This window comes from Temnothorax longispinosus, chromosome 12, assembly GCF_030848805.1.
Source record: "Temnothorax longispinosus isolate EJ_2023e chromosome 12, Tlon_JGU_v1, whole genome shotgun sequence".
Lineage (NCBI taxonomy): Eukaryota > Metazoa > Arthropoda > Insecta > Hymenoptera > Formicidae > Temnothorax > Temnothorax longispinosus.
This window is the reverse complement of record NC_092369.1, coordinates 385,212-412,383: the sequence shown is the minus strand read 5'-3', so window position 1 is coordinate 412,383 and position 27,172 is coordinate 385,212. Positions and strand designations below refer to the sequence as shown.

At 35.0% G+C, this 27,172-nt stretch overlaps 4 protein-coding genes and 1 pseudogene across 6 annotated transcripts; 1 reads left to right on the top strand and 4 right to left on the bottom strand.

The window, feature by feature from the left end:
- Positions 1-980: 980 nt before the first annotated feature.
- On the bottom strand, positions 981-5,990 carry LOC139823334 (protein unc-45 homolog B-like). The gene is made up of 5 exons (XM_071795781.1): positions 5,894-5,990; positions 4,235-4,507; positions 3,607-3,936; positions 3,090-3,524; positions 981-2,708 (listed from the first exon to the last, which is right to left on the bottom strand). The coding sequence occupies exons 2-5, from the start codon at positions 4,493-4,495 to the stop codon at positions 1,122-1,124; spliced, it is 2,613 nt and encodes an 870-aa protein (XP_071651882.1). The 5' UTR covers positions 4,496-4,507; positions 5,894-5,990; the 3' UTR covers positions 981-1,121.
- A 1,380-nt stretch (positions 5,991-7,370) lies between these two features.
- Positions 7,371-12,469, bottom strand: LOC139823193 (protein unc-45 homolog B-like). The gene is made up of 5 exons (XM_071795589.1): positions 12,349-12,469; positions 11,474-11,527; positions 10,005-10,331; positions 9,483-9,914; positions 7,371-9,093 (listed from the first exon to the last, which is right to left on the bottom strand). The coding sequence occupies exons 2-5, from the start codon at positions 11,513-11,515 to the stop codon at positions 7,453-7,455; spliced, it is 2,442 nt and encodes an 813-aa protein (XP_071651690.1). The 5' UTR covers positions 11,516-11,527; positions 12,349-12,469; the 3' UTR covers positions 7,371-7,452.
- Positions 11,566-13,800, top strand: LOC139823223 (uncharacterized; annotated as a pseudogene).
- Positions 13,801-13,978: 178 nt separating this feature from the next.
- On the bottom strand, positions 13,979-18,757 carry LOC139822971 (protein unc-45 homolog B-like). Of its 2 annotated transcripts, XM_071795187.1 has the most exons (6): positions 18,622-18,757; positions 18,451-18,537; positions 17,281-17,698; positions 16,579-16,905; positions 16,060-16,503; positions 13,979-15,739 (listed from the first exon to the last, which is right to left on the bottom strand). In XM_071795187.1, the coding sequence occupies exons 3-6, from the start codon at positions 17,686-17,688 to the stop codon at positions 14,060-14,062; spliced, it is 2,859 nt and encodes a 952-aa protein (XP_071651288.1). In that variant the 5' UTR covers positions 17,689-17,698; positions 18,451-18,537; positions 18,622-18,757; the 3' UTR covers positions 13,979-14,059. The 2 variants fall into 2 exon arrangements, with proteins under 2 accessions (XP_071651288.1, XP_071651287.1); XM_071795186.1 differs by having other exon boundaries at positions 18,451-18,733.
- Positions 18,758-20,042: 1,285 nt separating this feature from the next.
- LOC139823192 (protein unc-45 homolog B-like) lies at positions 20,043-25,750 on the bottom strand. Of its 2 annotated transcripts, none has more exons than XM_071795588.1 (6): positions 25,635-25,750; positions 25,361-25,447; positions 23,996-24,413; positions 23,161-23,490; positions 22,639-23,070; positions 20,043-22,232 (listed from the first exon to the last, which is right to left on the bottom strand). In XM_071795588.1, exons 3-6 carry the CDS (start codon positions 24,401-24,403, stop codon positions 20,592-20,594), a joined length of 2,811 nt encoding a protein of 936 aa, XP_071651689.1. In that variant the 5' UTR covers positions 24,404-24,413; positions 25,361-25,447; positions 25,635-25,750; the 3' UTR covers positions 20,043-20,591. The 2 variants fall into 2 exon arrangements, with proteins under 2 accessions (XP_071651689.1, XP_071651688.1); XM_071795587.1 differs by having other exon boundaries at positions 25,532-25,737.
- Between the last annotated feature and the right edge of the window lie 1,422 nt (positions 25,751-27,172).

The following is a 27,172-nucleotide window of genomic DNA, read 5'->3' as shown; positions in this document are numbered from 1 at the left end:
AAAACCGCGCGCGATTCTTCTGAATCTGCGTGCGACTTTTTAATCCAAGTGCAATTTAAAAAAAATACATGCGTTTTTTTTAATCGCGTATCAGGTAAGTGGACTTTTCGTGAAGAAAGAAAATTAATTCAGTAAGGTGAACAGAACATTAAAAATGTTTATAGCAACTTAAAATGTCCCTCCTTGATAGATGTACCATCAATTAACGAATTTCAGGTTGATATAATAACAAGTTCACATGATCAAAATAATATAATTATAATTGTGCGTCTAAATATTATTTGCATTTAGAAAACGTCTCCTTGCGTACTCTTTAACGTAATAAACGTAATATACGGCGCATACGCGTCCGTCCATGCAGTCCAACGAGAGATCATGGTTGATTTAAACATAAATAACGATAGAGCACAGAGCCGCAACAAGATGTTCGCGTTAAATTATTTTTATTTTTAATAGATGTTTTCCAACACTATTTGATCAACCATGATCTCTCGTTGGATGGAGTATAGATTAGAGATTATTTGAGCTATGCTGTGAGGACGCTGCGGAAGATGTAAATTCAGCAATTCGTTACGGAAAACGTTAAAAGCGTGGGTAGCTTGTATACATATATATTAATATAAATGTATACATTATAAATATGAAGTATATACTTAGGTTGATTGGTTGCCACAAGATGAACAAACTTTAGCAGCATTAAGAGAAGCTGGTGCGTCCATTTTCCAATGACGAGGCTAAAATAAAAACCGTCCATACGTCCGCCAATTGTTCCACCAATTGCTGGCAACAAAGAAGAAAAAATTTTAACTTGCAAGAACGGCAATTAAGAATTCACAAAGAGATTTTTGCTGAGATATAGTCTTCCGAAAAAAATATACTTCTGTGCTTGAAATGCTAAAATATTATTTATCGTGTGCAAAAAGCGCCGGGACAAGAGTCTCGTAAGTGCAAAGTTCCACAATTTATTAATTATACAGTACATTGAACCTTCATTTATTAAAATAAAAAATAATATTCTATTAATATGACATTAAGATTCCAATTGATATTTATACATAATTTTCTTAATCGACATGTTTTATATTATCAATGCTATCTGACGATTCGTTCCCTTCGACATCCTAGATTTCCCGGTCCCATTTCGCAGCAGCCTCTAGAACAAGGGATGCTAATTCCTTGATCTTCTTGTTTTGCATGGTATTGTCCTTGCTCAATTTCCTCAAAGGTTCCATTATGTCTGTTTTCATGAGTTTTGCAGCGACGTCTTTCGTACTATTCATCATATTTAACGTAATTTCGATACCCTTATGTTTTAAGTTACTGTCTAGATTATTGAGTAAAAGGTGTAGGAATGTCCGCCAAATATCCCAGCTGAGTAATTTTTTGCAAGCCTTTTCGCTGGCTGCCGTTAGCGTTGTTACCGCTTCAACTGCTGCCTTCTTTGTACGTTCATCTTCGCTGCCCACCACAAACCAAGCCATAAGAACCTTAAGTTGGGAAGATCTTTGCTCAACATACCGAATAGCAACTTCACAGCTTAATACCAAATTGTTTATGAGTTCTGCGTACGCGTGGTTTAACATGTTGTGATTATCACTCATATAGTTGTTGAAATTCTCAAATCCTGAGTCGTTGAATATATGTAGTCGCATACTATTGTCGACACTAGCTAGATTGGACAAAGCTTTTAGAGCCTCGCATCTCTCATTAACAGAACACTCCGGGTTCAAGAGATTTGTGATCGGCTGTACAACATCCATCATTAAATCACCGGGAAATGCATCCTCAGGAGGTAACGTGTGTGCCAGATGGACTAAGACTTGCGAAGCTATCTTTTTTCCTTTGTCTGTGCCATCTAACGCTAACGACAACAATGCCTTCGTACCGCCTTGTTGAACAACTGTTTTTGTCAATTCCTCTGTACCGCATATAGCGGAGAATATGCGAGCTGTCAGTTCCTTGCAGTTTTGGTTGCCCGTTTTGGCAAGGCTGACTAGAGCGCCGGTCACACCGTTCTTCACTAACAGGCACCGTCTTTCCTGCACGAAGTCTTCGTCATCATTGGCCAGATATTCGTTGCGAAAACAATTTTTGACAAGTTTTTTCAATTCTTTCATCTCGGGTATAAATGTAAATTCTTGCCTGTCATAAGCATTGCACACGTTTACTAGCGTCGTGGCCACACTATAGAGGACTGATTGATCGCTAATCTTGGCGAGCTCGAAAACTGTTTGAATGATTTGTTGGTCCTTGATCAACTCGTCTTTGACGTTGCCGTCGAAAGTGAGGTACGATAGGCCTTTAACGGCCCATTTTGTTATATTTTTTTCTTTCTTGGGATTTATTAATAATCGTCTGCAAACCTTGACCAATTCGTCCGTCGCTTTACCCGCGAACGGTTGGATAACGTAATACCTTTCAAATTTACTCAACTTGCAGAATCCCAAAAACGCTAGAATCCGAATTATATCGTTATTAGATTTATCCAGCTTCTGCAATATATTTACACTTTTATTTATGAACTCGTTGAACTTATTATATTTAGTCGCACCGGCAATGACACATTCGCAAACCACTTTCTGTTGCAATACGTCATCCGTTTCCGCCATAGCGAAGATCTTCTCAATCATCCCTTTTTTGAAAATAATTGTGTCTGCAACTTTGAACGGGCCGAATATCAGGGTTATTATCGCAACTACTCCACGCACCTGTAAGACAATCGATGATAACAATTTATAAATTTGTACATTTTATGAAACAATAATTAATTTAAAAAATATCAATAGTTAGTTTTATTTAATTTTGATGTGTAATAGGAGAAATCTCTGATAAATTATGCTTCAGAAAATACAAAAAATGGCAAAGTCTTATTCTTCAGTAAATTTTGATTAAACTCTGTTATAACTGTATTTTAATACGTAAGTTACAGAATATACAATATCGACAATTGAAAAAAATCTTCTTTGACATTTTTGCTTTAAATATAGAGTTTAAGTATCTCAAGCATGCTATGGTTAAGGAGATAATGGACCCTTTATTTTAAAACAATTTAAATAATTAGAAAAAATCCGAAGTTACAAAATTCATACTTTGGATTCTGTGTCAGATTTAAGCAATTTATCCTGAATAAATTCGTAAATGGCGTCGATAAATTCTTCCTTAGCAGCATCATAGTACATGTTTTCATATATTTTTGCTAAGGATATACTGATAAGAGTTCGAGTAGAAGACGTGATGTCGAGCGAGGATTCGTGTTCTTCCAATTGAGTGGCCACCTCCATTAATTTTTGCAAACCGCCAAAGTCGACCAATTGTTCGGCCCAGTTTAACGCAGCATGATGCATATTACGTGTAATAAATTCTATTGTTGCGTCTCTAGCAAGGCCTGTTATCGTTCTACTTGTTACACTATTTAACAAGCACGACAGTATCATGTAAATTTCACTCTTATAATTTAAGCACAAACTCATGTCGGGTTTTGGACGGTATTTATTATTCATGCCGCTGTAGATGTTCAATATAGTCTGAAACCGAAATATGTAATAAATTTTGAATTACTGAAATACGTGTATGATAACTGCACGTATTTTATTCGATAATGTTTACCTGTAAACAACTTTGAGACGCGTTGACTCTCTCTGTAGATGCGCTGTTCATCATTTCCAGACACCATAACAAACCGACACATTTCATAACGTAGTCGGTTCGAACAATACTGTTTTTGCATAATTCGCGTACGATATAAATCGCGTTGCAGATCAATTTTTCGTTCTCTTCAACTTTCACAAGTTGTGCGATTTTTGATACACCTTCCTTCTGGAATATCTCCTCGGCACCAGTTTCATCACGTGCGAATGTATACAATTTAATCATAGCGGTTTCACGGTTCTCTTTATCTTCGCTCACGTTAAATACTAAATCCAGCAGTTGTGATATCTAATACAAAGTAAAAATAAACGTATTCTTAAATGATCTGTAATAAAAATGTAAATAACTGTGAAAGATAATATTTAAATTATGTAATTTATATCTATATATAGTGAGTGTAGAATATTAATCGATAGCAATTAACAATTATGTAAAAATCAACTTGTTAAATCATGTGTAGTATTTTGAGAAATATAAACTCTTACTAATATATCCAGTACAAAAATTATGTTATAATTTTTATATTATCTGGACTAAATATGTCTTGCAAGTTGATGAACTTTTGTTAATAGTTATGTATATTTACCGTGGCTCCGGTGGCTCTAAGATTTGTTTTATTACAACATATCTTTAACGCACTGTTACAGTCTTTAATGACTTCCTCGTAATTGTCCAGCATTAAATAAGCGGCAGCTCGATTTTTGTAGCACACTTCTTTTTCAGCGTTGTTCTCTATTTCTAGTTTCAGTGCGTTTGTGTAGTAATTCAATGCTTTTGACCAATCGCCTTTGTTAAACTTTTCATTACCCTTCTCTTTCCATTCCTGTGCAGTTATAACTCTTGCCATGGTGGAATATTTCTACAACACAAAATATATGATGCATTATATATATGTTTTAATATATATATATGTAGGAAGACTCTCTGTGATATTTTATATTTCAAATGTAAAAAGCACAGAGTACAGAGTATAAAACTGTTTCTAAATAATTGTATGCAAGTATAAAACATTAATAGATCGAAAATAAACTTGCAGTTAAAAACAACAATGCAATTTCTAGTGTGAGATTTGCAAATAAATTGTAAACAACAGTTGCCAACATTTTTATATTAGAGAGAGCTAACTTTCGCTAGCATTGAAAGATAGGTTTATTGTCCATCAATCATCTTCCACATAAGCAGGAGTATTGGAATTAAATTAAGACTGAATAATACTTCCCCCTTCCGCGACCCGCTGACTTTAATTCAATTATTGTTGATCGCAAAAGTTCGAGTTTAGATCGGCAATGGTTGACACTATTTTATTTCGTTTTATCGCGAGATAAAATTACGCTTCGCTGTAAAAGTTAGGGACGATATTATTAAATTCTTTGATGAAAACGTGTCTGGGAAAGGCGTGCGAATTACGTGAGACGCATGAGGAATTTATTTGAGTAATGATAAATCTCGACATTTTTGTATAAGAGCATTTAACTTGCCGTCAATCGTGTATTTGTTTTTCGGTTTATATATACATCGTTTTTTTGGTCTTTTTAAACCAGTTCGTGACGTGTTTCTTGTAAACAGACCGGTGGCATAAAGGTAAGCATAAGAAAATGAAGAGTGGAGCAATAATAATTTTGAATTCGTAAGAGGTCACAATCGACGAGATAAATATATTACAGCACACTAAAGTTAATTTTTTAGTTACAAAAGAGAGGGGAAACATTATTAGCGTATAGAAATACGTTAGATATAGAATCTATTATAAAATTAGGGTGCTCATTCGGCGTTGCTCTTTTTTCATGCAACATGTAGCATGTATAAGCTCCTTAAGCCCCTTGCACAATAGATGATAGCGGCAGCGACAAAGTTGCCGACAAAGGCAAAGCTACAGCATTGAGACACGGCTTTCGATAAGTTGAAAATTTTGTCGCTATCGCTATCGCTATCCCTATCCCTATCGTAACCGCCTTGCATTGTGTAAGGAGTTTTCGATTCGTCGTATAACATGAGATATTTCTAAACGTATGTTTATGTGTTAATGTTTTAATTGCAACTCATTCAGGAAAACTCGTGTACTGTTTAATAGCTCTACGATGGAATTACTGACTCGTTTGATTTAACCGTTTCACTTGAGTGTCAATACAATAGCGTGATCGAGCGGAGATGAAACATTACGCCCTACTTGTTTCCATGATTCGTCGAAGTATTTTTGGGCGAAGAATATTAATCTTTCTCACACACACACGTTTGTTACAAATACCTGTATTATATCGAATTGGATCACGTCAAACGCAGCAAACTTTAATGCAGATCGTAGGTGAAATAGAACAGAATGTAGATCCTTTACCTGTTGGATAGCTTCCTCTTTGTTCTCTCGTGTCGCTTGAGCCAATATTCCTATGCTTGTTTACAGTCCTAAGACCTTTCAAGGAGTAATTTAAACCGGCAAGCATTATCCGAAAGAAGCACCGTGCGCCGTCTCGCTAGAATATTTCGTTCTGATTGGCTTCTCGTAGCAACGTAATCGGCGCGGGCGTAGCTAATGAGGCATGACGCTGCACGTCACGTAACTTTCTCTAGAAATCTTACGAGATTCCTTTCAAACTGCGTTCTTTTAAATGCGTTTTCTTCTCGTAGATGCACCAAGTGCGAGCGTCTGTATTTCTGTATAGATATGCGATGTGGCATAAGCTATTGCAAAGCTGAGTGGTACAAATCATACGGATTGAACAGAGATATTCTGCAAGTAGTGCAATGAAGAAAAATTGAAATCTCAGGAGAACGATCCGGCTGCTAAACAAAAAATGATGGAAAGTGCACGGATTTGTGCGGGAAAACGGATCTGGAGGATGATATTTTAGAAAATAATTTGGACGAGAGGAGCACCAGTGGCGAGGACTATAGCCATTGGATTCAGACGAATAGAGCAAGAGGTAATTAAGGGTCGACGTTTCAGAAATTCCTGATGAATGCTCGTTCTTACGAACGTATATCTTTCAGTTTCGTGACTTTGAAACCAGATTGCAGAACATCAATTTCGAAGATCTGAATGAGCTCTGATCAGCCTTATCGGAAGCAGTAAAGCGAGAATTTGAGGTACTGATAAAAATAGAGAGGCGGAAAAGTTGATACCTATATAAGTTAATCCCGTAGAAAACTTGCCGTGGAAAATGCCTTTACTAAATTGGGTACTGTTTTAAATGTGCCTAGGAAACTGCAGCCCATGTCTTTGTGACTATCTGTGAGAACATCAGAAACACTGAAATCTTCCAGGATGAATCTCTCAGCAATTGAATCCGTTGTAGAATACGTAAAAAGTGTGAGTAGCTCGTACGTACACCTATATATGAATATAAATGTAAACATTATAATATATTATTATAAAATATGTATAGGTTGAGAGATTGATTGCCACAAAATGAACAAATTTTATCGGCGCTAATATTAATTTCCACTTTGCAAGAATCAGGCGTCGAAATGAAAACCATCTATACGTCCGCGGCACTCTCCGAACTTAATTTGATTCCTGGCAGCAGCGAAGAAAAAAATTTTAACCTGCAAGAACTGAAATCAAGAATTCATAGATTTTCGCCGAGATATAGCGAAACGATGCGGGCTTGTCGAGAAAGAATATACTTTAGTGCTTGAAGAAGTAAAAATATTATTGAGCAAAAAGCGTCGAAGCAAGTGTCTTGTAAATGCAAAGTTTTATTATTTATTAAAATTATACTGTACACTGTACTATCATTTATTACAATAATAAATAATATTTTATTGATATGACATTTGGATTTCAATTAACATTCACATATAATTCTCTTAATCGACATGTTCCATATTACCATCAGTGCTTTGTGCCGATTCGTTTCCTTCAACATTTCCGTAGATTTTGTCATCCCATTCCGCAGCAGCCTTTAAAGCAAGGGATGCTAATTCCTCGAACTCCTCCTTTAGTATGGCATCGTCGTTTGCAACGATGTCTTTCGAACAATTTATCAGATTTAACGCAATTTTGGTATAGTAACCCTTAAGTTGTATATCATCGTTTGGATTAGAGAGGATGTTTCTTAAGTTGTGTAGGAATTTTAGCGAGTAATCCGAATAAATTATTTCTTCGCAAGCCTTTTTGCTGACCATCGTCAGCATCGCCACTGTTCCAACCACTGCCTTAACAGTATCTTTATCCTTGTCCTCGAATAATAATGTAAGATACCCAACTCGATAAGGTGTCGGCTCGCAATATTGGATAGCAACTTCATGGCATAAAACCAAATTGTTTATGAGTTGTGCGGCCTTTCGTTTCAACTTGTCGTTATCGTCATGCATATAGTCCTCGATTTTCTCAAATCCTGCTGCTTTGAATATATGTTTTCGCATGTTGTTGACGCTAGCCAGATTGCACAAAGCTGTTAGAGCTTCGCATCTGTTATTTACGAAAAACTTTGAATTCAGGAGATTTATGATCGGCTGAACAACCTCTATCATTATCTGACCGGGAAATGCAACCTCAAGATCTATTGTGAGTGCCAGATGCATCAAGGCTCGCGAAGCGAATTTCTTTCCCTTGTCTGTGCCATTCAGCGCTAACGACAACAATGCTTTCACGCCGCCTTGTTCAACAACTATTTTTCTCAATTTCTGTTGAGCGCATATCACGGAGAAAACGAGAGCAATCAATTGCCTGCAGTTCTGGTTGTCTGTTTTGGCTAATCTCACCAGAGCGCTGATCACACCGACCTCCACTAACGCGCGCGCGCGCTGTCTATTTTTATAGGATTCGTCATCATTTAAGATGAGCTGAGGTTCTCTGCTGAGAAAATAATGTTTGGTAAACATCATAAATTCTATCAACTCGGGTATGAGATCTTCCTCAAATTTCACATCATAAATGCCGCACAAGTTCACCAATATAATGGTCAGGCCGAAGATAACCGATTGATCGTTAGTCTCGGCGAGCTCGATCATCGCTTTAACGGCTTGTTGGTCTTTGATCAACTCTTTTTTGACATCGACGATAATAGTGAGATACGACAGGCCATCAACAGCCCATTTTCTCATATCTTTTTCTTTTTTGGGATTAATCAAGAATCTTCTGCAAATCTCGGCCAATTTCTTCGTCGCTCCATCTGCGAACGGTTCGATAGTCGTGTAACGGCGTAAAATGCTTTTTTCAAATTTGCTTATCTTGCATAGACCAATTAACGCTCGAACCCGTATTGAGTCATCCTTAGATTGATACAGGTTCTCCAATATATTTATACATTGACATACGAACCAGTTGGCCTTTTTATATTTGGTCATAGCAGCAACGATACACTCGCAAGCCACTTTTTGTTGCAACACGTCATCCGTTTTTGACATACGAAGGATTATCTGAAAAATCCCTTGCTTAAAGATAACTGCTCCCACAACATCTAACGGACCGAATATTAAGGTTGTTATCGCCACTACTATGCCCACCTGTAAAAGAATTAATTTACAATTTATAAATTTTTACGTAAAACAATATTTGATTAAAAAGAAATCAAGGCAGCTACAATGTTACTCAATTTTGATGGAAAATAAGAGAAATATTTAGTAAATTATGCTTCAGAAAATAAGATAGATGCCAAAGTCATATATTATATATTTCAATAAATTTTGACTGTTATAATCGTATTTTAATTTATATTATATACAGAATAATATACATCATCGACAATTGAAAGAGAAATATTTTTTGACACATTTCTGTTTTAAAAATATAGAGTTTAAATTTCTCAAGCATGCTATGGTTAAAGAGATAATGGACCCTTTATTTTAAAATAATTTAAATAATTAGAAAAAAATCAAAGTTACAAAATTCATACTTTGGATTCTGTGTCAGATTTAAGCAATTTATCATCAATAAATTCTTCAATGGCCTTGATAAATGTCCTCCTATCATCATCACAGTACATGTTTTCATATATCTTTGCTAAGCACATACTGATTATAGTTCGCGTGGAAGAAGTTATGTCAAACAAGGATTCGAATTTCTCCAATTGACTAGATATCTCCAATAATTTTTGCAAACCGCGAAGCTCGACCAATTGTTCGGCCCAATTTAATGCAGTATGAATGTTATGCGTAATAAGTTCTATTATTGCGTCTCTAGCAAGTCCTGTTATCATTGTATTCGTTATACTATTCAATAAGCATGACAAAATTATATCAAGTTCATTCTTGTGTGTTTCGCACAAAGTCTTATCGGGTTTTGCATCACGTTCATTATTCATGCCGCTGTAAGTGTTCAATATGTTCTGAAACCAAAATATGCAATAATATTTTAATTACTAAAATATGTGTAAATATGTACAACTGTACGTATTATTTTGTTTGATAATATCAACCTGTAAACAATATTGAGACGCGTTGACTATCTTTGGAGACGTGCTGTTCATGATTTCCAGACACCAAAGCAAACCGACATATCTCATAATGGACTCGGTTCGTTTAATATTGTTCTTGCATAACTCGCCCACAATACAAATCGCGCTACAGTTCGCTTCCTCATTCTTTTCAACTTTTATAAGTTCTGCGATTTTTGATACAGTTTCTTTTTGGAATATCTCCTTGGCACTAGCTTCGTTACGTGCGAGCACAAGTAGATCGGTCATAGCGTCACGTTTCTCCTTTTCTGCGCTCACGTTAAATACTAAATCGAGCATTTGCGATATCTAATACAAAGTAAAAATAAGCGTATTCTTAAACATAATAATGTGTAATAAAAATGTACTAACGGTAAAAGATAATATTTGTATTATGCTTCTATCTAGATAGCGAGTATGCTATTAATCAAATAGCAATTAATAATTATATAATAAAAATAACAAACTTAAATCAATTTGTCAAATCATGTGTAATATTTTGAGAAATAAAAACTTTTATTAATATATCCAGTACACCTCGAATCTCTTTAACGCTCCTAATAGCGTTTGACATCCGCGATACAATTATTACAACATATTTTTAATGAAGTGTTGCAGTCTTTAATAGCTGTTTCGTAATCGCCCAGCTTTAAGGAATTTCCCTAGTGTGACGGGGCCTAAAAATGAATGATTTTTAAAAAGAAAACAACAAAGCCAATTGATGAACAACTTTTCCTACATATTTTACAATATTTCAAGAGTGCATACAAATTTTTTCAAAATTTTATATCTGTTATTAAAGCCCGTGCAAGCCATTTTTTTGGAGCGCCGCGAAAAAACGGTGACCACGATTGCAGCCGTTGTAGTTATCTAAAACAAAAAAGCAAAAGAATTCTTAATCTACTTGTGTGTGGCTATCGTCTGAACTAGAATTATAAAAAAATATTAAAAATTTAAAAAATTATAGCGATTATATTGAATTATTGAATTATTGAAAATAATTTTATAATCGCTATAATTTTTTAAATTTTCAATATTTTTTCATTATTCTACTTCAGACGATAGCCACACTCAAGTAGATTAAGAATCTTTTTGCTTTTTTGTTTCAGATAACTACAACGGCTGCAATCGTGGTCACCGTTTTTTCGCGGCGCTCCAAAAAAAAATGGCTGGCACGGGCTTAATAACAGATATAAAATTTTGAAAAAATTTGTATGCACTCTTGAAATATAGTAAAATATGTGGGAAAAGTTGTTCATCAATTGGCTTTGTCGCTTTCCTTTTAAAAATCATTCATTTTAGGCTCTGTCACACTAGGGAAGCCCCTTAAATAAGCTGCAGCTCGATTTCTGTAGAACACTCTTTTCTCAAAGTTGCCTTCTTTTAGTAATTTTAGTGCGTTCGTGTAGTTACTCAATGCTTTTGATCGTCTATGTTAAACTTTTCATTACCTTCTCTTTCCATTCCTGTGCAGTCAAATCTGACTCTGCCATGGTGAAATATCTCTACAACACAAAATACATGATCCGTTATATGTTTTAACATGGAAAGACTTTCTGTAATGTTTTATATGTATTATCTTAATTGCGAAATATATAGAGAATAAAATTATTTCTAAATAATTACGTGCAAATATGAGAGCATTTAACGTGCCGTCAATAGAATATTTGTTTTTTTTGTTTTTTTTTATACATCCAGTTTTCTTTGATTTTTTAAAACCAGTTTGTTACATGTTTCATATAAACAGACCGGCGGCGTAAGGGTAAGCATAAGAAAATAAAGTCTCGAGCAACAAAAATTTTAGATTCGTAAGTCAAAGTCGACGAGATAATATTACACGAAAGTTAATTTTTCAGTTTTATAAAGGAGGCAAATATTATTATCGCATCGTAAAAGTACGTTGGATCTGGAATTTATTATGAAATTATGATTTATTATAAAATAAAGATGCTATGTTATTTGTCGTTGTTGTTTCTTTATGCAACAAGAGATTCTTCGTATAACATGAGATGTTTCTAACCACGCGTTTATGTTAATGCTCTAATTGCAACTCAATCAGGTGAACTCGTGTACTGTCCCTACAATGAAATTACTGACTCGTTCGGTTTAACCGTTTCACTTGAGTAAGTCGTACAATAGCGTGCAAGCGGAGATGAAACATTACGCCCTACTTGTTTCGACGATTCGTTGAGATATTTTCAGGTAAAGAGTAATAATCTCACGTTTGTTACAAATATCTTTTTATTAGGTCGATCTTGATCACGTCACACGCAAGCTTTTATTTAGATCGTCGACGAAACAGAACAGAATGTAGATCCTTATTTACCTGTCGGATATAACTTTCCTTTTGTTCTCTTGTGTCGCTCGAGCACTCTCAAACTTCCTGTACTCGTTCTATGATTGTTTACGACCGTATATAGGACTTTTCAAGGAGTAACTTAAACCACGGTAAGCATCGTGCGTGGGGATTATCCGATAGGAGCATCGTGAGTCGTCTCGCTAGAATAGAATTTTATTCTGATTGGCTTTTCGTAACCACGTGACCTGCCTAACTAATAAGGCACAACGTTGCGCGTCACGTGACTTTCTCTAGAAATCGTACGAGGTTCTTTTCAAACCGCGTGTACGTAGTTCTTTTAAATCGCATGCGTTTTCTTTTCGTATTATATAGATGCACCAAGTGCGATCGTCAAGGGTAGGTATATAGCAAGAGAGATTCTACAAGTAGTGCAACGAGGAAAAATTGGAATCTCAGCAGAACGATCTGACTGCTAAACAAAAAATTATGGAGATTTTTAAGAGAGTGCATAGGCTTGTGCGGCAAGCGGATCTGGAGAATGACATTAAAAAAAAATAATTTGGACGAAAGAAGCATCAGCGGGGAGAAATTTCCGTTAGATTCAGACGACGAGCAAGACGTAATTAAGGACTGACGTGTTAGAAATTTGTGACTTAATTAATGCTCGATCGTTATTACAAATGTATATCTTTCAACTTCTTGACTTGGAAACCAGATTGCTGAACGTCAGTTTCGAAGATCCGAATGAACTCTGGTCAGCCTTATTCGAAGGAGAAATACCAGAATTTGAGCCACTGATAAAAATAGAGAAACGGAATAACGGTTAATAACCAAGTTAATGCCGTGATGGACATGCCGAAAAGAAAATTATTTTAGTCCGTTGAAGAGGACCTAAAAAGATTTATAGCAATTTATAAAACACCCTGCTTTGATAGACGTACCGTTATTTAACGAATTGCAGGTTGGTGATAATAAATTCATATGCTCAAAATGGTATAATTATAATTGTGTAACTAAACTTATTATTTGCGTTTAGGAACTTATTATTTGCGTCCCTTTACGTACCCTATAACGTAATATACGCGCTTACGTCATACAGATCATTCTTTACTAAATTGGATATTATTTGAAACTGCCCGTGTTTTTGTAACTATCTGTGAGAACATGAGAAACAATGAAATTGTCAAAGAGGCGGACGCGGCAATAGAATCCGGTATAGAATACGTAAAAGTGAGTAGCTCGTACACCTGTATATGAATTTAAATGTAAACATTATAATATATTGTTATTAAATATATATGTAGATTAATTGGTTGCCACAAGATAAACAAACTTTATCGGCGTCAACATTAGCCGGCGTTTCCACTTCGCAAGAATCGGGCGTCGAGATGAAAACCGTCTATACGTCTGCGGCACTTTCCGAGCTCCATCGATTGCTGGCAGCAGCAAAGAAAAAATTTTAACCTGCAAGAGCGGCAATTAAAAATTCACAAATAGATTTTCGCAGAGACATTGCGAAACGACGCAAGCTTGGCGAGAAAGAGTATACTTCTGTACTTAATGCAGCTAGAATGTTATTTATCGTGGACAAAAAGCGTTGGGTCAAAAGTCTTGTGAATGCAGAATTACATTATTTATTAATTATACTGTACATTATGCTGTCATTTATTAAAATAAAAAATAATTCTATTAATATGACATTAAGATCCCAATTAACATTTATATATATATAATTTTCTTAATCCACATGTTCTAAACTATCAATGTTTTGTGACGCTTTATCACTTTTGTCGTTTGTCTCGATGTCGACTATATGCGCAGCAACCAGTAAAGCAGTACGTGCTAATTCCTTGACCTTATTGTCTGGTACGGTATCGTTCTCGGACAATGCCGTCAGTGGTCTTATTATGTTTGTTTTGATGAGTTTTGCATCGAGGTCTTTTGTACTTCTCATCATATTTAACGCAATTTCAGTACCTTTATGCTGTAAGTCACCGTCTGGATTAGTGAGTAAGTTGTATAGGAATTTTAGCAAAGGATCCGAATAGATTATTTCGTCGCAAGCCTCTTTGCTGACCGCTGTCAGCATGGCTACTGTTCCAGCCAATGCCTTAATAGTATCTATATCTTTATCTTTGTTCTCGAACAATAATGTAAGATACCCAACTTGATAAGATCTCTGCTCGCAGTATTGGACAGCAACTTCAGGGCATAATACCAAATTGTTTATGAGTTGTGCGGCCTTTCGTTTCAGCATGTTGTTATCGTCACGCATATAGTCCTCGAATTTTTCAAATCCTACCTCGATGAATATATGTTCTCGCATGCTGTTGTTGACGCTAGCTAGATTGCACAAAGCTGTTAGAGCCTCGCATCTCTCATTTACGGAACACTCCGAATTCAGGAGATTTATGATTGTCCAAACAATCTCCTTGATTATCTGATCAGGAAATGCAGGAGGTATCGTGTGTGCTAGATGGACCAGGGCTCGCGAAGCATGGTTCTTTCCCTTGTCTGTGCTACTCAGCACTAATGACAATAATGCCTTCGCGCCGCCTTGTTGAACAACTATTTCTCTCAACTCCTGTTGACTGCATATCGCATGGAAAACGCGGGCTACCAATTCCCTGCAGTTTTGATTGTCTGTTTTAGCGAGTCTCGCCAGAGCGCTAGTCACACCGACCTCCACTAACGCGCGCCGACTTATTTTCATAAAGTCGTCTTCTTTAGGCTGATCTCTCCCGGAAAAATAATATTTGATAAACATTACCGATTCTATCATCTCGGGTATAAGTTCATTATCGTCATAAGCGCAACACAAGTTCGCCAACATAATAGTCACGTCGTAGAGTACCGATTGATCCTTAGTCTCGGCTAGCTCAATAATTGCTTTTACTGCGGCTTGTTGTCGGTCTTTGATCAACTTCTCTTTGACCTCGAAGATGATAGTGAGATACCTCAGGCCCTTAATGGCCCATTTTCTCATATCTTCTTCTTTTTTGGGATTAATCAAAAATTGTGCGCAAACCTTAACCAATTTCTTTATCGTTCCATCCGCGAACTGCGCGAACGGTTCGATAGTCGTGTAACTGCTTAAAATGCTTTTTTCAAACTTGCTTATTATGCACAGACCCACTAACGCTCGAACTCGTATTGAATCATACATACCTGTATACGTATACGTAGAGAATGTATACAGGTTCTCCAATATACGTACACATCGACATATAAACACGTTGGTCTGTTTAAATTTGGTCATTGCGACGATGACACATTCACAAACCACTTTTTTTTGAAACACGTCATCCGCTCCCGACATAGCAACGATCATCTCAAGCACCCCTCTTTTAATCATAATTGCGTATACAACGTCTAACGGACCGAACATTAAGGTTGTTATCGCAACCACTCCACGCACCTGTAAAACAACGAATTAACAATTTACAAATTTTTACGTAAAACAATATTTGATTAAAAGGAAATCAAGGCAGCTACAGTGTTATTTAATTTTCTTGGATGGCAAAATCATATTCTTCAATAAATTTTGATCAAACTCTTATAATCGTATTTTATATTAAAACTTACAGAATGTACAATATCGACAAATAAAAAAAAAATTTTCTTTGGCATTTTTGCTTTTAAAATAGTTTAAATTTCTCAAGTATGCTATGGTTAAAGGAATAGTCGACCCTTTATTTTGAAACAATTAGAAAAGATCAGAAGTTACGAAATTCATACTTTGGATTCTGAGTCAGATGTAAGCAATTTATCCTTAATAAATTTCTCCATGGCGTCGATAAATTCTTCCTTAGCAGCATCATAGTACATGTTTTCATATATTTTTGTTAAACACATACTGGTTTTAATTCGCGTGGAAGACGTGATGTTCATCGAGGATTCTTTGTATTTGTATCCTTCCATTTCACTGGCTACCTCCATTAATTTTTGCAAACCACGAAACTTGATCAATTGTTTGGCCCAGCCTAACTCGGTATGATGAATGTTACACATAATAAGTTCTATTATTGCGTCTCTAGTAAGGCCTGTTATCGTTCTATTCGCTATATTATTCAATAAGTATGACAAAATCATATCAAATTCATTCTTATGTGTTTCGCACAAAGTCTTGTCGGGTTTTGAATCGGGTTCGTCGTTCATGCCGCTGTAAGTATTCAATATATTCTGAAATCAAATTATACAATAAATTAATTACTAAAATACGTGTATACTAACTACATTCTAGTCAATAATATTTACCTGTAAACAAATTTGGGACTCGTTGACTCTATCTGTACATGTGCTGTTCATCATTTCCAGACACCGAAGCAAACCAATATATTTCACAACGGACTCGGTTCGATTAATATTGTTTTTGCATAACTTGCCTAAAATACAAATCGCGTACATCGCTTTCTCGTTCTCTTCAACTTTTATAAGTTGTGCGAGTTTTGATACACCTTCGTTCTTGAAGATCTCCTCGGCACCAGCTTCGTCACATGCGTACACAAACAGAATACTCATAGCATATTCATATTCCTCCTTATCCGCGCAATCGTTAAATGCAGAATCCATCATTTTTGATATCTAATAAAATGCAGAAATAAGCGTATTTTTAATGATGTTGTGATGTAATGATGTAATGATGTAATGATGTAATGATTAATGATGTAATGATGTGTAATAAAAATGTAAATATCTGTAAAAAATAATATTTGTATCAGGTAATTTCTATCTATATAGTATAACTATTATCCCGAGAGAAATTAATAATTACATAATTAAAAAAACAAACATAATTTAATTTTTCAAATTACGTTTGGTATCTAATAGTAAAACAAAAATTCTTACTAATATATGCAGTATGAGAGAAATGTGTGATAATTTTTACATTATCTTTTACATGACCAAATATCATGTCTTGCAAGTTGATGAACCTTTGTAATAGTTATGTATATTTACCGTGGCACTAAGATGTGGGTCCTTACGATAACCTTGTACAATTTTATGTAAGCGCTCCTTTACTGGTTGAATAACTTTGTTATTGGGGTCAGATGAAATAATAATCTCCGCATACCAATGTGCCTCCTCGAATCTCTCTAACGCTTCTAGTGCTTGACATCTGCGATACAATGCTTTATTACAACATATCTTTAACGCGTTGTCGCAGTCTTCAATAGCATTCTCGTAATCGTTCAGCTTTAAATAAGCAGCAGCTCGATTTTTGTAGTACACCGTTTTCTCAGCGTTGTTCTCTACTAGGTTCAGTGCGTTTGTGTAGTCACTCAATGCTTCTGACCAATTGCCTTTGTTAAACTCTTCGTTACCCTTCTCTTTCCATTCTTGTGCAGTCATATTTGACTCTGCCATGGTGGAATATCTCCACAACACAAAATATATGATGCATTATATATATGTTTTAACGTGGGAAGACTCTTGTGATATTTTATACTTATTATCTTAAATGCGAAAGGCATAGAGTATACTTCCAACCCGCTGACTTTAAATCAATTATTTATTGTCGATCGCGAAAGGGAGAGTTCGAGTTTGGATCGGCAACGATTTATGACACTACATTCAAATATTTTATTTCGTTTTATTGCAAAAAATGCAATTATGTTCGCTTTGCTACAAAAATCTGGCGCGATTTACACTTGTCTGGGAAAAGTGTGCAAATTATCTGAGACGCGCGAGGAATTTATTTGCGTGATATTGAATCTCAACGTTTTTCTTTATCAGTTTTTTCACACATCTAGTTTGTTGGTCTTTTCAAATCAGTTCGGATGTGTTTCGTGTAAATAGACCGGCACCATTGCCGGTAATGTAAGAATATATATATTATAAGAAAATAAAGACTCAAGCGCAGTGTTTTTAAATTTGTGAGTGGTCACATTTCGATGAGATAAATATCACAGTTCACAAAATTTAATTTTTCAGTTACATAAAAAGGGAAACTTTATTATCGCATCGTTAAAGTACGTTTTATCTGAATCAATTTTAAAATTACGACTTATTATAAAATTAGAGTGCCATGGCATTTGTCGCTTTTTTCTACAATGCAACATAAGATTCGTCGTGAGATGCATCTAAAAATGTGCGTTTAAGCTAGTTAATGCGCTAATCGCAACTTACTCAACTTTGTGCCTCGTGCCTCGTGCCTCGTATGTAGTTTAACAATCCTATAGTGGAACTACTGGCTCGTTTGGCCTCACCGTTTCACTTAAACACGTTATACAATAGCTTTTGCATTACTTGTTTCGATGATATGTGAAAGTATTTTCGAGCAAAAAGTAATAATCTTACGTTTCTACGAATACTTATATTATGTCGAATTGGATCACGTCACACGCGGCAAGCTTTTATTCTGATCGTCGCAGCAAAACAGAACAAAATGTAGAACCTTTACCTGTCGAATAGTTTTCTCTTTGTAATGTTCGCTGGTATCGCACCTTCAAACTTCTTCTTCTCGCCCCACGATTGTTTACGATTTTAGCACTTTTCAAGGACTAACTTAAACCAGCGAATATTATCCGAAAAGAGTACCGAGCGCTGTCTTCCTGCGATAGAATTTCATCCTGATTGGCTTTTCCTAGCTACGTGACCGACTATAATGAGGCGCGCGTCACGTGATTTTCGCAAGCGCGCGCGCTCTCGGCCACGTGAAAGGTCATAGATTGATTTTTCGCAGAATGCAGAACGAGACGATATTGCGGCGATAAGCTAACGATTTTTAATCGATCGTATTTTTTGTAATATTTGGACAGCGGCGGTGGCAGGCAAGCGAAAGGCCGTCATTTTGTTATATCCAATAAGCGCATCAAGCTATCATGCCTAATCTCGCGTACTTTGTAACAATATAATAGTAAAAGAAATTTTTCTTTTTTAAATCGTCTAAATTGTTTCTATTTTCTAAAACTTTTGAACTATAGATAATAGTCCAAATAACAGATAATATAGTCGGCTTTGAGATATATTCACAATATATATATTATTACCAAAATTACGTTATTTTATTATCAGAAATACCATATTTTTATTATAAGTAATTTATTATTATTATTTTTATTATCAGTAATTTATTATAAGTATTTATGTCATGTATTATTAATGAAAATAATTTAAAGCTCCACTATAACTGCATACAATTTTGGAGCCGGTAGATTTTGTATTTCCTACGCACGAATCTGAGCGGATTCAAGCCACATTTTTGCGACGTCGTAAACTGAGATTTCTATTTTAAACAATTTACAATTTTAGTCAAATTTTGCAGTAAAATTCTACCAATATATTTTCTAAAAATCAGTCCGTTAATTTTCTCAAATATCATTAGATTGTACTACATATATAATAAATTATAAAATTAATATTACACATTATAAATTACTCCAAGTTGTTTCATACGCCTGTAAAGGCCATTGCACATAACAAATTTTTAGTCGTAACCGTAAGAACCGTAAGAAAATTGACCAATCATAATAAATTATTTTTTGACCGTGAGGAAAATAATTGGTCGAAACGTTGTGTATTTAAATATTATATTAATAAATGGCCAGTCGAATTGATAAATGGGTCGAATTGAACCATTTCTTTTGTTTGATTATTATTTGCGTTTAAAAAGTTTCCGCTTGCGTGCACTTTAACGTGACGAACATACGACGCTTACGTGTAAATCGCTTTTTACTAGATTGGAAATTATTTGAACTGTGCCGAGAAGGCTGGCTATATGTTTCTTTCTGCAAGAATATGATGAGCAATGGGGTCTTCAAAGATGCTCGGCATTTGAATCCGTTCTAGAAAACGTAAAAAGCATGAATATTATAGCTTGTACATCACCTATATAAGAATATAAATGTATTTATTATAATATATATTATTATTAAACATATACTTATAGGTTCATTAGTTGATATTTTGCAAGAATTAGGCGCTGAAATGAAAACTTCTATACGGTCTATACATCCGCGGCCCTCTCCGAGTTTCACCGATTGTTGGCAGCAACGAAAAAAGAAATTTTAACCTGCAAGAGCGGCAATCAAGAATTTAGAAAGAGATTTTCGCAGAGCGACGACCCAAGCCTGTTGAGAAAGAGTGTACTTCTGTACTTGAAGAAGCTAGAATATTATTGGATAAAAAGCGCAGGGGCAAGATTCTTGTAAATGCAAAGTTTCGTTATTTATTAATTATATTGTACATTGTGCTGTCATTTATTAAATAAAAAAAAATAATTTTATTAATATGACTGTAAAATCCCAATTAACATTTATATAATTTTTTTAATCGATATGTTCTAAATTATCAGTGCTTTGTGATAATTCGTCACTTTTGTCGTTCATTCTGATTTTGTCCCATTCTGCAGCAGCTTCTAAAGCTAATTCTTTGATCTCCTTGTTTAGCACGGCATCGTCCTTGCTCAATGCCCTCAATGCTTCCATTATGTCTGTTCTCATGAGTTTTGTAGCAATGTCTTTTGTATTTTGTATTATATTTAACAATATTTTGATACCCTTACGTTGTATATCACCGTTTGGATTAGAAAGTAAGTTATTGTATAGGAATTTTAGCGAGGAATTCAAATAGAGTATTTGCTCGCAAGCCTCTTCGCTGACCGCCGTCAGCATCGCTACTGTTCCAGCCATTGCCTTAACGGTATCTTCATCCTTGTCCATGAAAAAAAGTGTAAGATGCCAAATTTGATAAGGTCTCTGCTCGAAATATTGGATAGCAACATCACGGCATAATACCAAATTGTTTATGAGTTCTGCGGATGTTCGTTTCAATATGATGTTATCGTCATACATATAGTCCTCGATTTTCTCAAATCCTGTCTCCTTGAATATATGTTTTCGCATGCTGTCGTTGATGCTAGCTAGATTGCACAAAGCTGTTAGAGTCTCGCAATTCTCATTCACGGAACACTCCGAGTTCAGGAGATTTATGATCGGCCGAACAGCCTGCATGATTATCTGTCCAAAAACTGCAATTCCAGGAAATATCGTGTAAGCTAGATGGACCAGGGCTCGCAAAGCATACTTTTTTCCTTTGTCTGTGCCATTCAGCGATAACGACAACAATGCCTCCGTACCGCCTTCATCAATAACTATTTTTCTCAAATTATGTTGGCTGCATATCGCTTTAAATATGCGAGCTATTAATTCCTTGCAGTTCCAGCTGTCCGTTTTAGCGAGGTTTACCAGAGCGCTTGTCACACCGGCATTCGCTAACACGCATAGTCTTTTTTCCACGAAGTCGTTGCCATCTTTGGTCAGATATTCCTCGGAAAAATAACGTCTGATAAACATTACCAATTCTGTCATCTCGGGTATGAATTCTTTCTTGTCATAAGCGTCGCACAAGTTTACCAATATAATGGTCAGGCCGAAGATAACCGATTGATCGTTAGTCTCGGCGAGCTCGATCATCGCTTTAACGGCTTGTCGGTCTTTGATCAACTCCTCTTTGACCTCGACATAGCTAGTGAGATACGACAGGCCTTCAACGGCCCATGTTCTAATGTCCTTTCTTTTTTTGTGATTAATTAAGACTCGTGTACAAACCTTGGCCAATTTCTTCGTCGCTCCATCTGCGAACGGTTCGATAGTTGTGCAACCGCTCAAAATGCTTTTGTCAAATTTGCTTAACTTGCAAAAACCCACTAACGCTCGAATCCGAATTGAATCATCCTTAGATTGATACAGGTTCTCTAATATATTTACACTTCGACGTATAAATACACTGACCTTTTTATATTTGGTCACAACGGCAACGATACATTCGCAAACCACTTTCTGTTGCAATATGTCATCCGTTTTTGACATAGCAAAGATCATCTCAAAAATCTCTGGTTTAAAGATAACTGCTTCCGCAACATCTAACGGACCGAATATTAAAGTTGTTATCGCAAGTACTATGCGCACCTATAAAACAATCAAGTAACAATTTATAAATTTTTACGTAAAGCAATATTTGATTAATGAAAAATAAATCAAGGCAGCTACATTGTTATTTAATTTTGATAGAAAATACGAAAAATATTTAGTAAATTATGCTTCAGAAAATACGATAGATGATATAATTATACTCAGTAAATTTTTATTAAAGTCCGTTACAATTGTATTTTAATATTTTTAATATATGTGTAAGTTACACAGTACCTATACAATATCGACAATTAAAAAATAAATTTTCTTTGACATTTTTAATTTTTTAATTGCTTTAGAGATTATAGAGTTTAATTTGAATTTTATAGACTTTAGAAATTATAGACTTTATTTTGAATTAATTTAAGTAATTAAAAAAAACCGGTAATTTCAAAATTCATACTTTGGATTCTGTGTCAAATTTCAGCAATTTATCCCTAATAAATTCTTCAGTGGCGTTGATAAATGTCCTCTTATCATCATTACAGTACGTGTTTTCATATATCTTTGCTAAGCACATACTGATTACAGTTCGCGTGGAAGACGTTATGTCGAGCGAGGATTCGTATTCCTCCAATTGACTGGCTATCTCCAATAATTTTTGCAAACCGCGAAGCTCGACCAATTGTTCGGCCCAATTTAATGCAGTATGAATGTTATGCGTAATAAGTTCTATTATTGCGTCTCTAGCAAGTCCTGTTATCATTTTATTCGTTATACTATTCAATAAGCATGACAAAATCATATCAAGTTCATTCTTGTGTGTTTCGCACAAAGTCTTATCGGGTTTTGCATCACGTTCATTATTCATGCCGCTGTAAGTGTTCAATATGTTCTGAAACCAAAATATGCAATAATATTTTAATTACTAAAATATGTGTAAATATGTACAACTGTACGTATTATTTTGTTTGATAATATCAACCTGTAAACAATATTGAGACGCGTTGACTATCTTTGGAGACGTGCTGTTCATGATTTCCAGACACCAAAGCAAACCGACATATCTCATAACGGACTCGGTTCGTTTAATATTGTTTTTGCATATCTCGCCCACAATACGAATCGCGCTACAAATCACTTTTTCATTCTCTTCAACTTTTATAAGTTCTGTGATTTTTGATACAACTTCCTTCTGGAATATCTCCTCGGCACTAGCTTTGTAACGTGCGAGCATAAATAGAGAGGTCATAGCGATTTCACGTTTCTTCTTTTCTGCGCTCACGTTAAATGCTAAATCCAGCATTTGTGATATCTAATACAAAGTAAAAATAAGCGTATTCTTAAACATAATGATATGTAATAAAAATGAAAATAACTGTGAATGATAATATTTGTGTTATGTAACTTCTATCTACGTAGCGAGTATGCTATTAATCAAATAGCAATTAAAAATTATGTAATAAGAAAAAAAACTTAAATCCATTTTCGTTGCCAGTAAATAATTAAAAAAAGTCGTTTTCGTTCGATTTTTGTATGCGGATTTGCGGATAGATTACGAGAAACGCACTTGAAAAGGACCGGAAATCGGTCGAAACGTTGTGCAAGTTATTATTAATATATTGATTTTGGCCAGTTGAGTCGAACAAAAACGACTGTTTTTTTAGATCCATTTGTCAAATCATGTGTAGTATTTTGAGAAATAAAAACTTTTACTAATATATCCAGTACAAGAATTATGTTACAATTTTTATATTATCTAGACTAAATTAATATGTCTTGCAAGTTGATAAACCTTTGTAATAGTTATGTATATTTACCGTGGCACTATGATGTGGGTCCTTACGACAACCTTGTACAATTTCATGTAAGCGCTCCTTTACGGGTTGAATAACTTTGTTATTGGGGTCAGATGAAATAATAATCTCCGCGTCCCGATATGCCTCCTCGAATCTGTCTAACGCTTCTAGTGCTTGACATCTGCGATACAATGCTTTATTACAACATATCTTTAACGCATTGTTGCAGTCTTTAATAACTTCCTCATAAATGCCCTGCTTCAATAAAGCGGCAGCTCGATTTTTGTAGTACACTGTTCTCTCAGCGTTGTTCTTTACTAGGTTCAGTGCGTTTGTGTAGTCACTCAATGCTTCTGACCAAATGCCTTTGTTAAACTTATCGTTACTCTTCTCTTTCCATTTTTGTGCAGTCATATTTGACTCTGCCATGGTGGAATATCTTTACAACATAAAATATATGATGCATTATATGTTTTAACGTGGGAAGACTCTCGTGATATTTTATACGTATTATCTTAAATGCGAAAGACATAGAGTATATATGAAATTACTTCTAAATAATTATATGCAAGTATGAGACATTAAGGGATCGAAAAATAACAATGCAATTGCTAGTGTAAGATCTGCAAATAAATTGTAGTTGCCAAAATTTTTATATTAGAAAGTGGAATTTATAATTATGACTGAATAATACTTCCAACCCGCTGACTTTAAATCAATTATTTATTGTCGATCGCGAAAGGGAAAGTTCGAGTTTGAATCGGCAACGATTTATGACACTACTATACATTCAAATATTTTATTTCGTTTTATTGCAAAAAATGCAATTATGTTCGCTTTGCTGCAAAAATCTGGCGCGATTTACACTTGTCTGGGAAAAGTGTGCAAATTATCTGAGACGCGCGAGAAATTTATTTGCGTGATATTGAATCTCAGCGTTTTTCTTTATATGAAGGCATCTAACTCGGGCCGTCAACCGAATATTTGTTTATCAGTTTTTTTACACATCCAGTTCGTTTGTCTTTTCAAATCAGTTCGGATGTGTTTCTTGTAAATAGACTTACACAATAGCCGATAATGTAAGGATATATTATAAGAAAATAAAGACTCGAGCTGCAGTATTTTTAAATTCGTGAGGGGTCACATTTTGATGAGATAAATATCACAGTTCACAAAATTTAATTTTTCAGTTACATAAAAAGGGAAACTTTATTATCGCATCGTTAAAGTACGTTCTATCTGGAATCAATTTTAAAATTACGACTTATTATAAAATTAGAGTGCCATGGCATTTGTCGCTTTTTTCTACAATGCAACATAAGATTCGTCGTGAGATGCATCTAAAATTGTGCGTTTAAGCTAGTTAATGCGCTAATCGCAACTTACTCAACTTTGTGCCTCGTGCCTCGTGCCTCGTATGTAGTTTAACAATCCTATAGTGGAACTACTGGCTCGTTTGGCCTCACCGTTTCACTTAAACATGTTATACAATAGCTTTTGCATTACTTGTTTCGACAATATGTAAAAGTATTTTCGAGCAAAAAGTAATAATCTTACGTTTCTACGAATATTTATATTATGTCGAATTGGATCACGTCACACGCGGCAAGCTTTTATTCTGATCGTCGCAGCGAAACAGAACAAAATGTAGAACCTTTACCTGTCGAATAGTTTTCTCTTTGTAATGTTCGCTCGTATCGCACCTTCAAACTTCTTCTTCTCGCCCCACGATTGTTTACGATCCTAGCACTTTTCAAGGACTAACTTAAACCAGCGAATATTATCCGAAAAGAGTACCGAGCGCTGTCTCCCTGCGATAGAATTTCATCCTGATTGGCTTTTCCTAGCTACGTAACCGACTAATGAGGCGCGCGTCACGTGATTTTCGAAAGCGCGCGCGCTCTCGGCCACGTGAAAGGTCGTAGATTGATTTTTCGCAGAATCCGGAACAGACGATATTGCGGCGATAAGCTAACGATTTTTAATCGATCGTATTTTTTGTAATATTTAGACAGCGGCGGTGGCAGGCAAGCGAAAGGCCGTCATTTTGTTATATCCAAGCGCATCAAGCCATCATGCCTAATCTCGTGTACTTTGTAACGATATAATAGTAAAAAAAATTTTTTTTTTTAAATCGTTTGAATTGTTTCTATTTTCTAAAACTTTTGGACTATAATAGATAATAGTAACTCGATTTAATTAAACTGCAGGCTTTCACTAATATTGAATCTAAAAGAATTGCATTATATATATTGATATATATATATATATATATATATATATATATATATATATATAATATATATATATGTATATCCGCGGCTTCGAGATATATTCTATTACCAATATATTTTATTACCGAAATTACTTTATTTTATTATCACAAATACATAATTATTTTTATTATAAGTAATTTATTGTAAGTATAATTATGTCATGTATTATTAATAAAAATAATTTAAAGCTCCACTGCATACAATTTTGAAGCCAGTAGATTTTGTATTTCCTGCGCACAAATCTGAGCGGATTCAAGCCACATTTTTGCGACGTCGGTCGTAAACCGAGATTTCTGATTTAAACAATTTACAATTCTTGTCAAATTTTACAGTAAAATTCTACCAATATATTTTCTAAAAATCAGTCCGTAAATTTTCTCAGCTATCATTTAGAACTTGCTTTTCTTGTACTACATGTATAATAAATTATAAAATTAATATTGCACATTATAAATTACTTCAAGTTGTTTCGTACGCCTGTAAAGGCCATTGCACGTAACAAAATTTTTGTCGTAACCGTAAGAAAATTTACCAATCATAATAGATTATTTTTCGACCGTGAGGAGAATAATTGGTCGAAACGTTGTGTATTTAAATATTATATTAATGCCAGTTGGATCGAATTGAACCATTTCTTTTGTTTGATTATTATTTGCGTTTGAAAAGCTTCCGCTTGCGTACACTTTAACGTGTGGCAAACATACGGCGCTTACGTGTAAATCGCTCTTTACTAGAGATTTATATATAAATGTATATATTATAATATATATTATTATTAAATATATACTTAGGTTCATTAGTTGCCATTTTGCAAGAATTAGGCGCTGAAATGAAAACGTCTATACGGTCTGTACATCCGCGGCACTCTCCGAGCTTCACCGATTGCTGGCAGCAGCGAACAAAGAAATTTTAACCTGCAAGA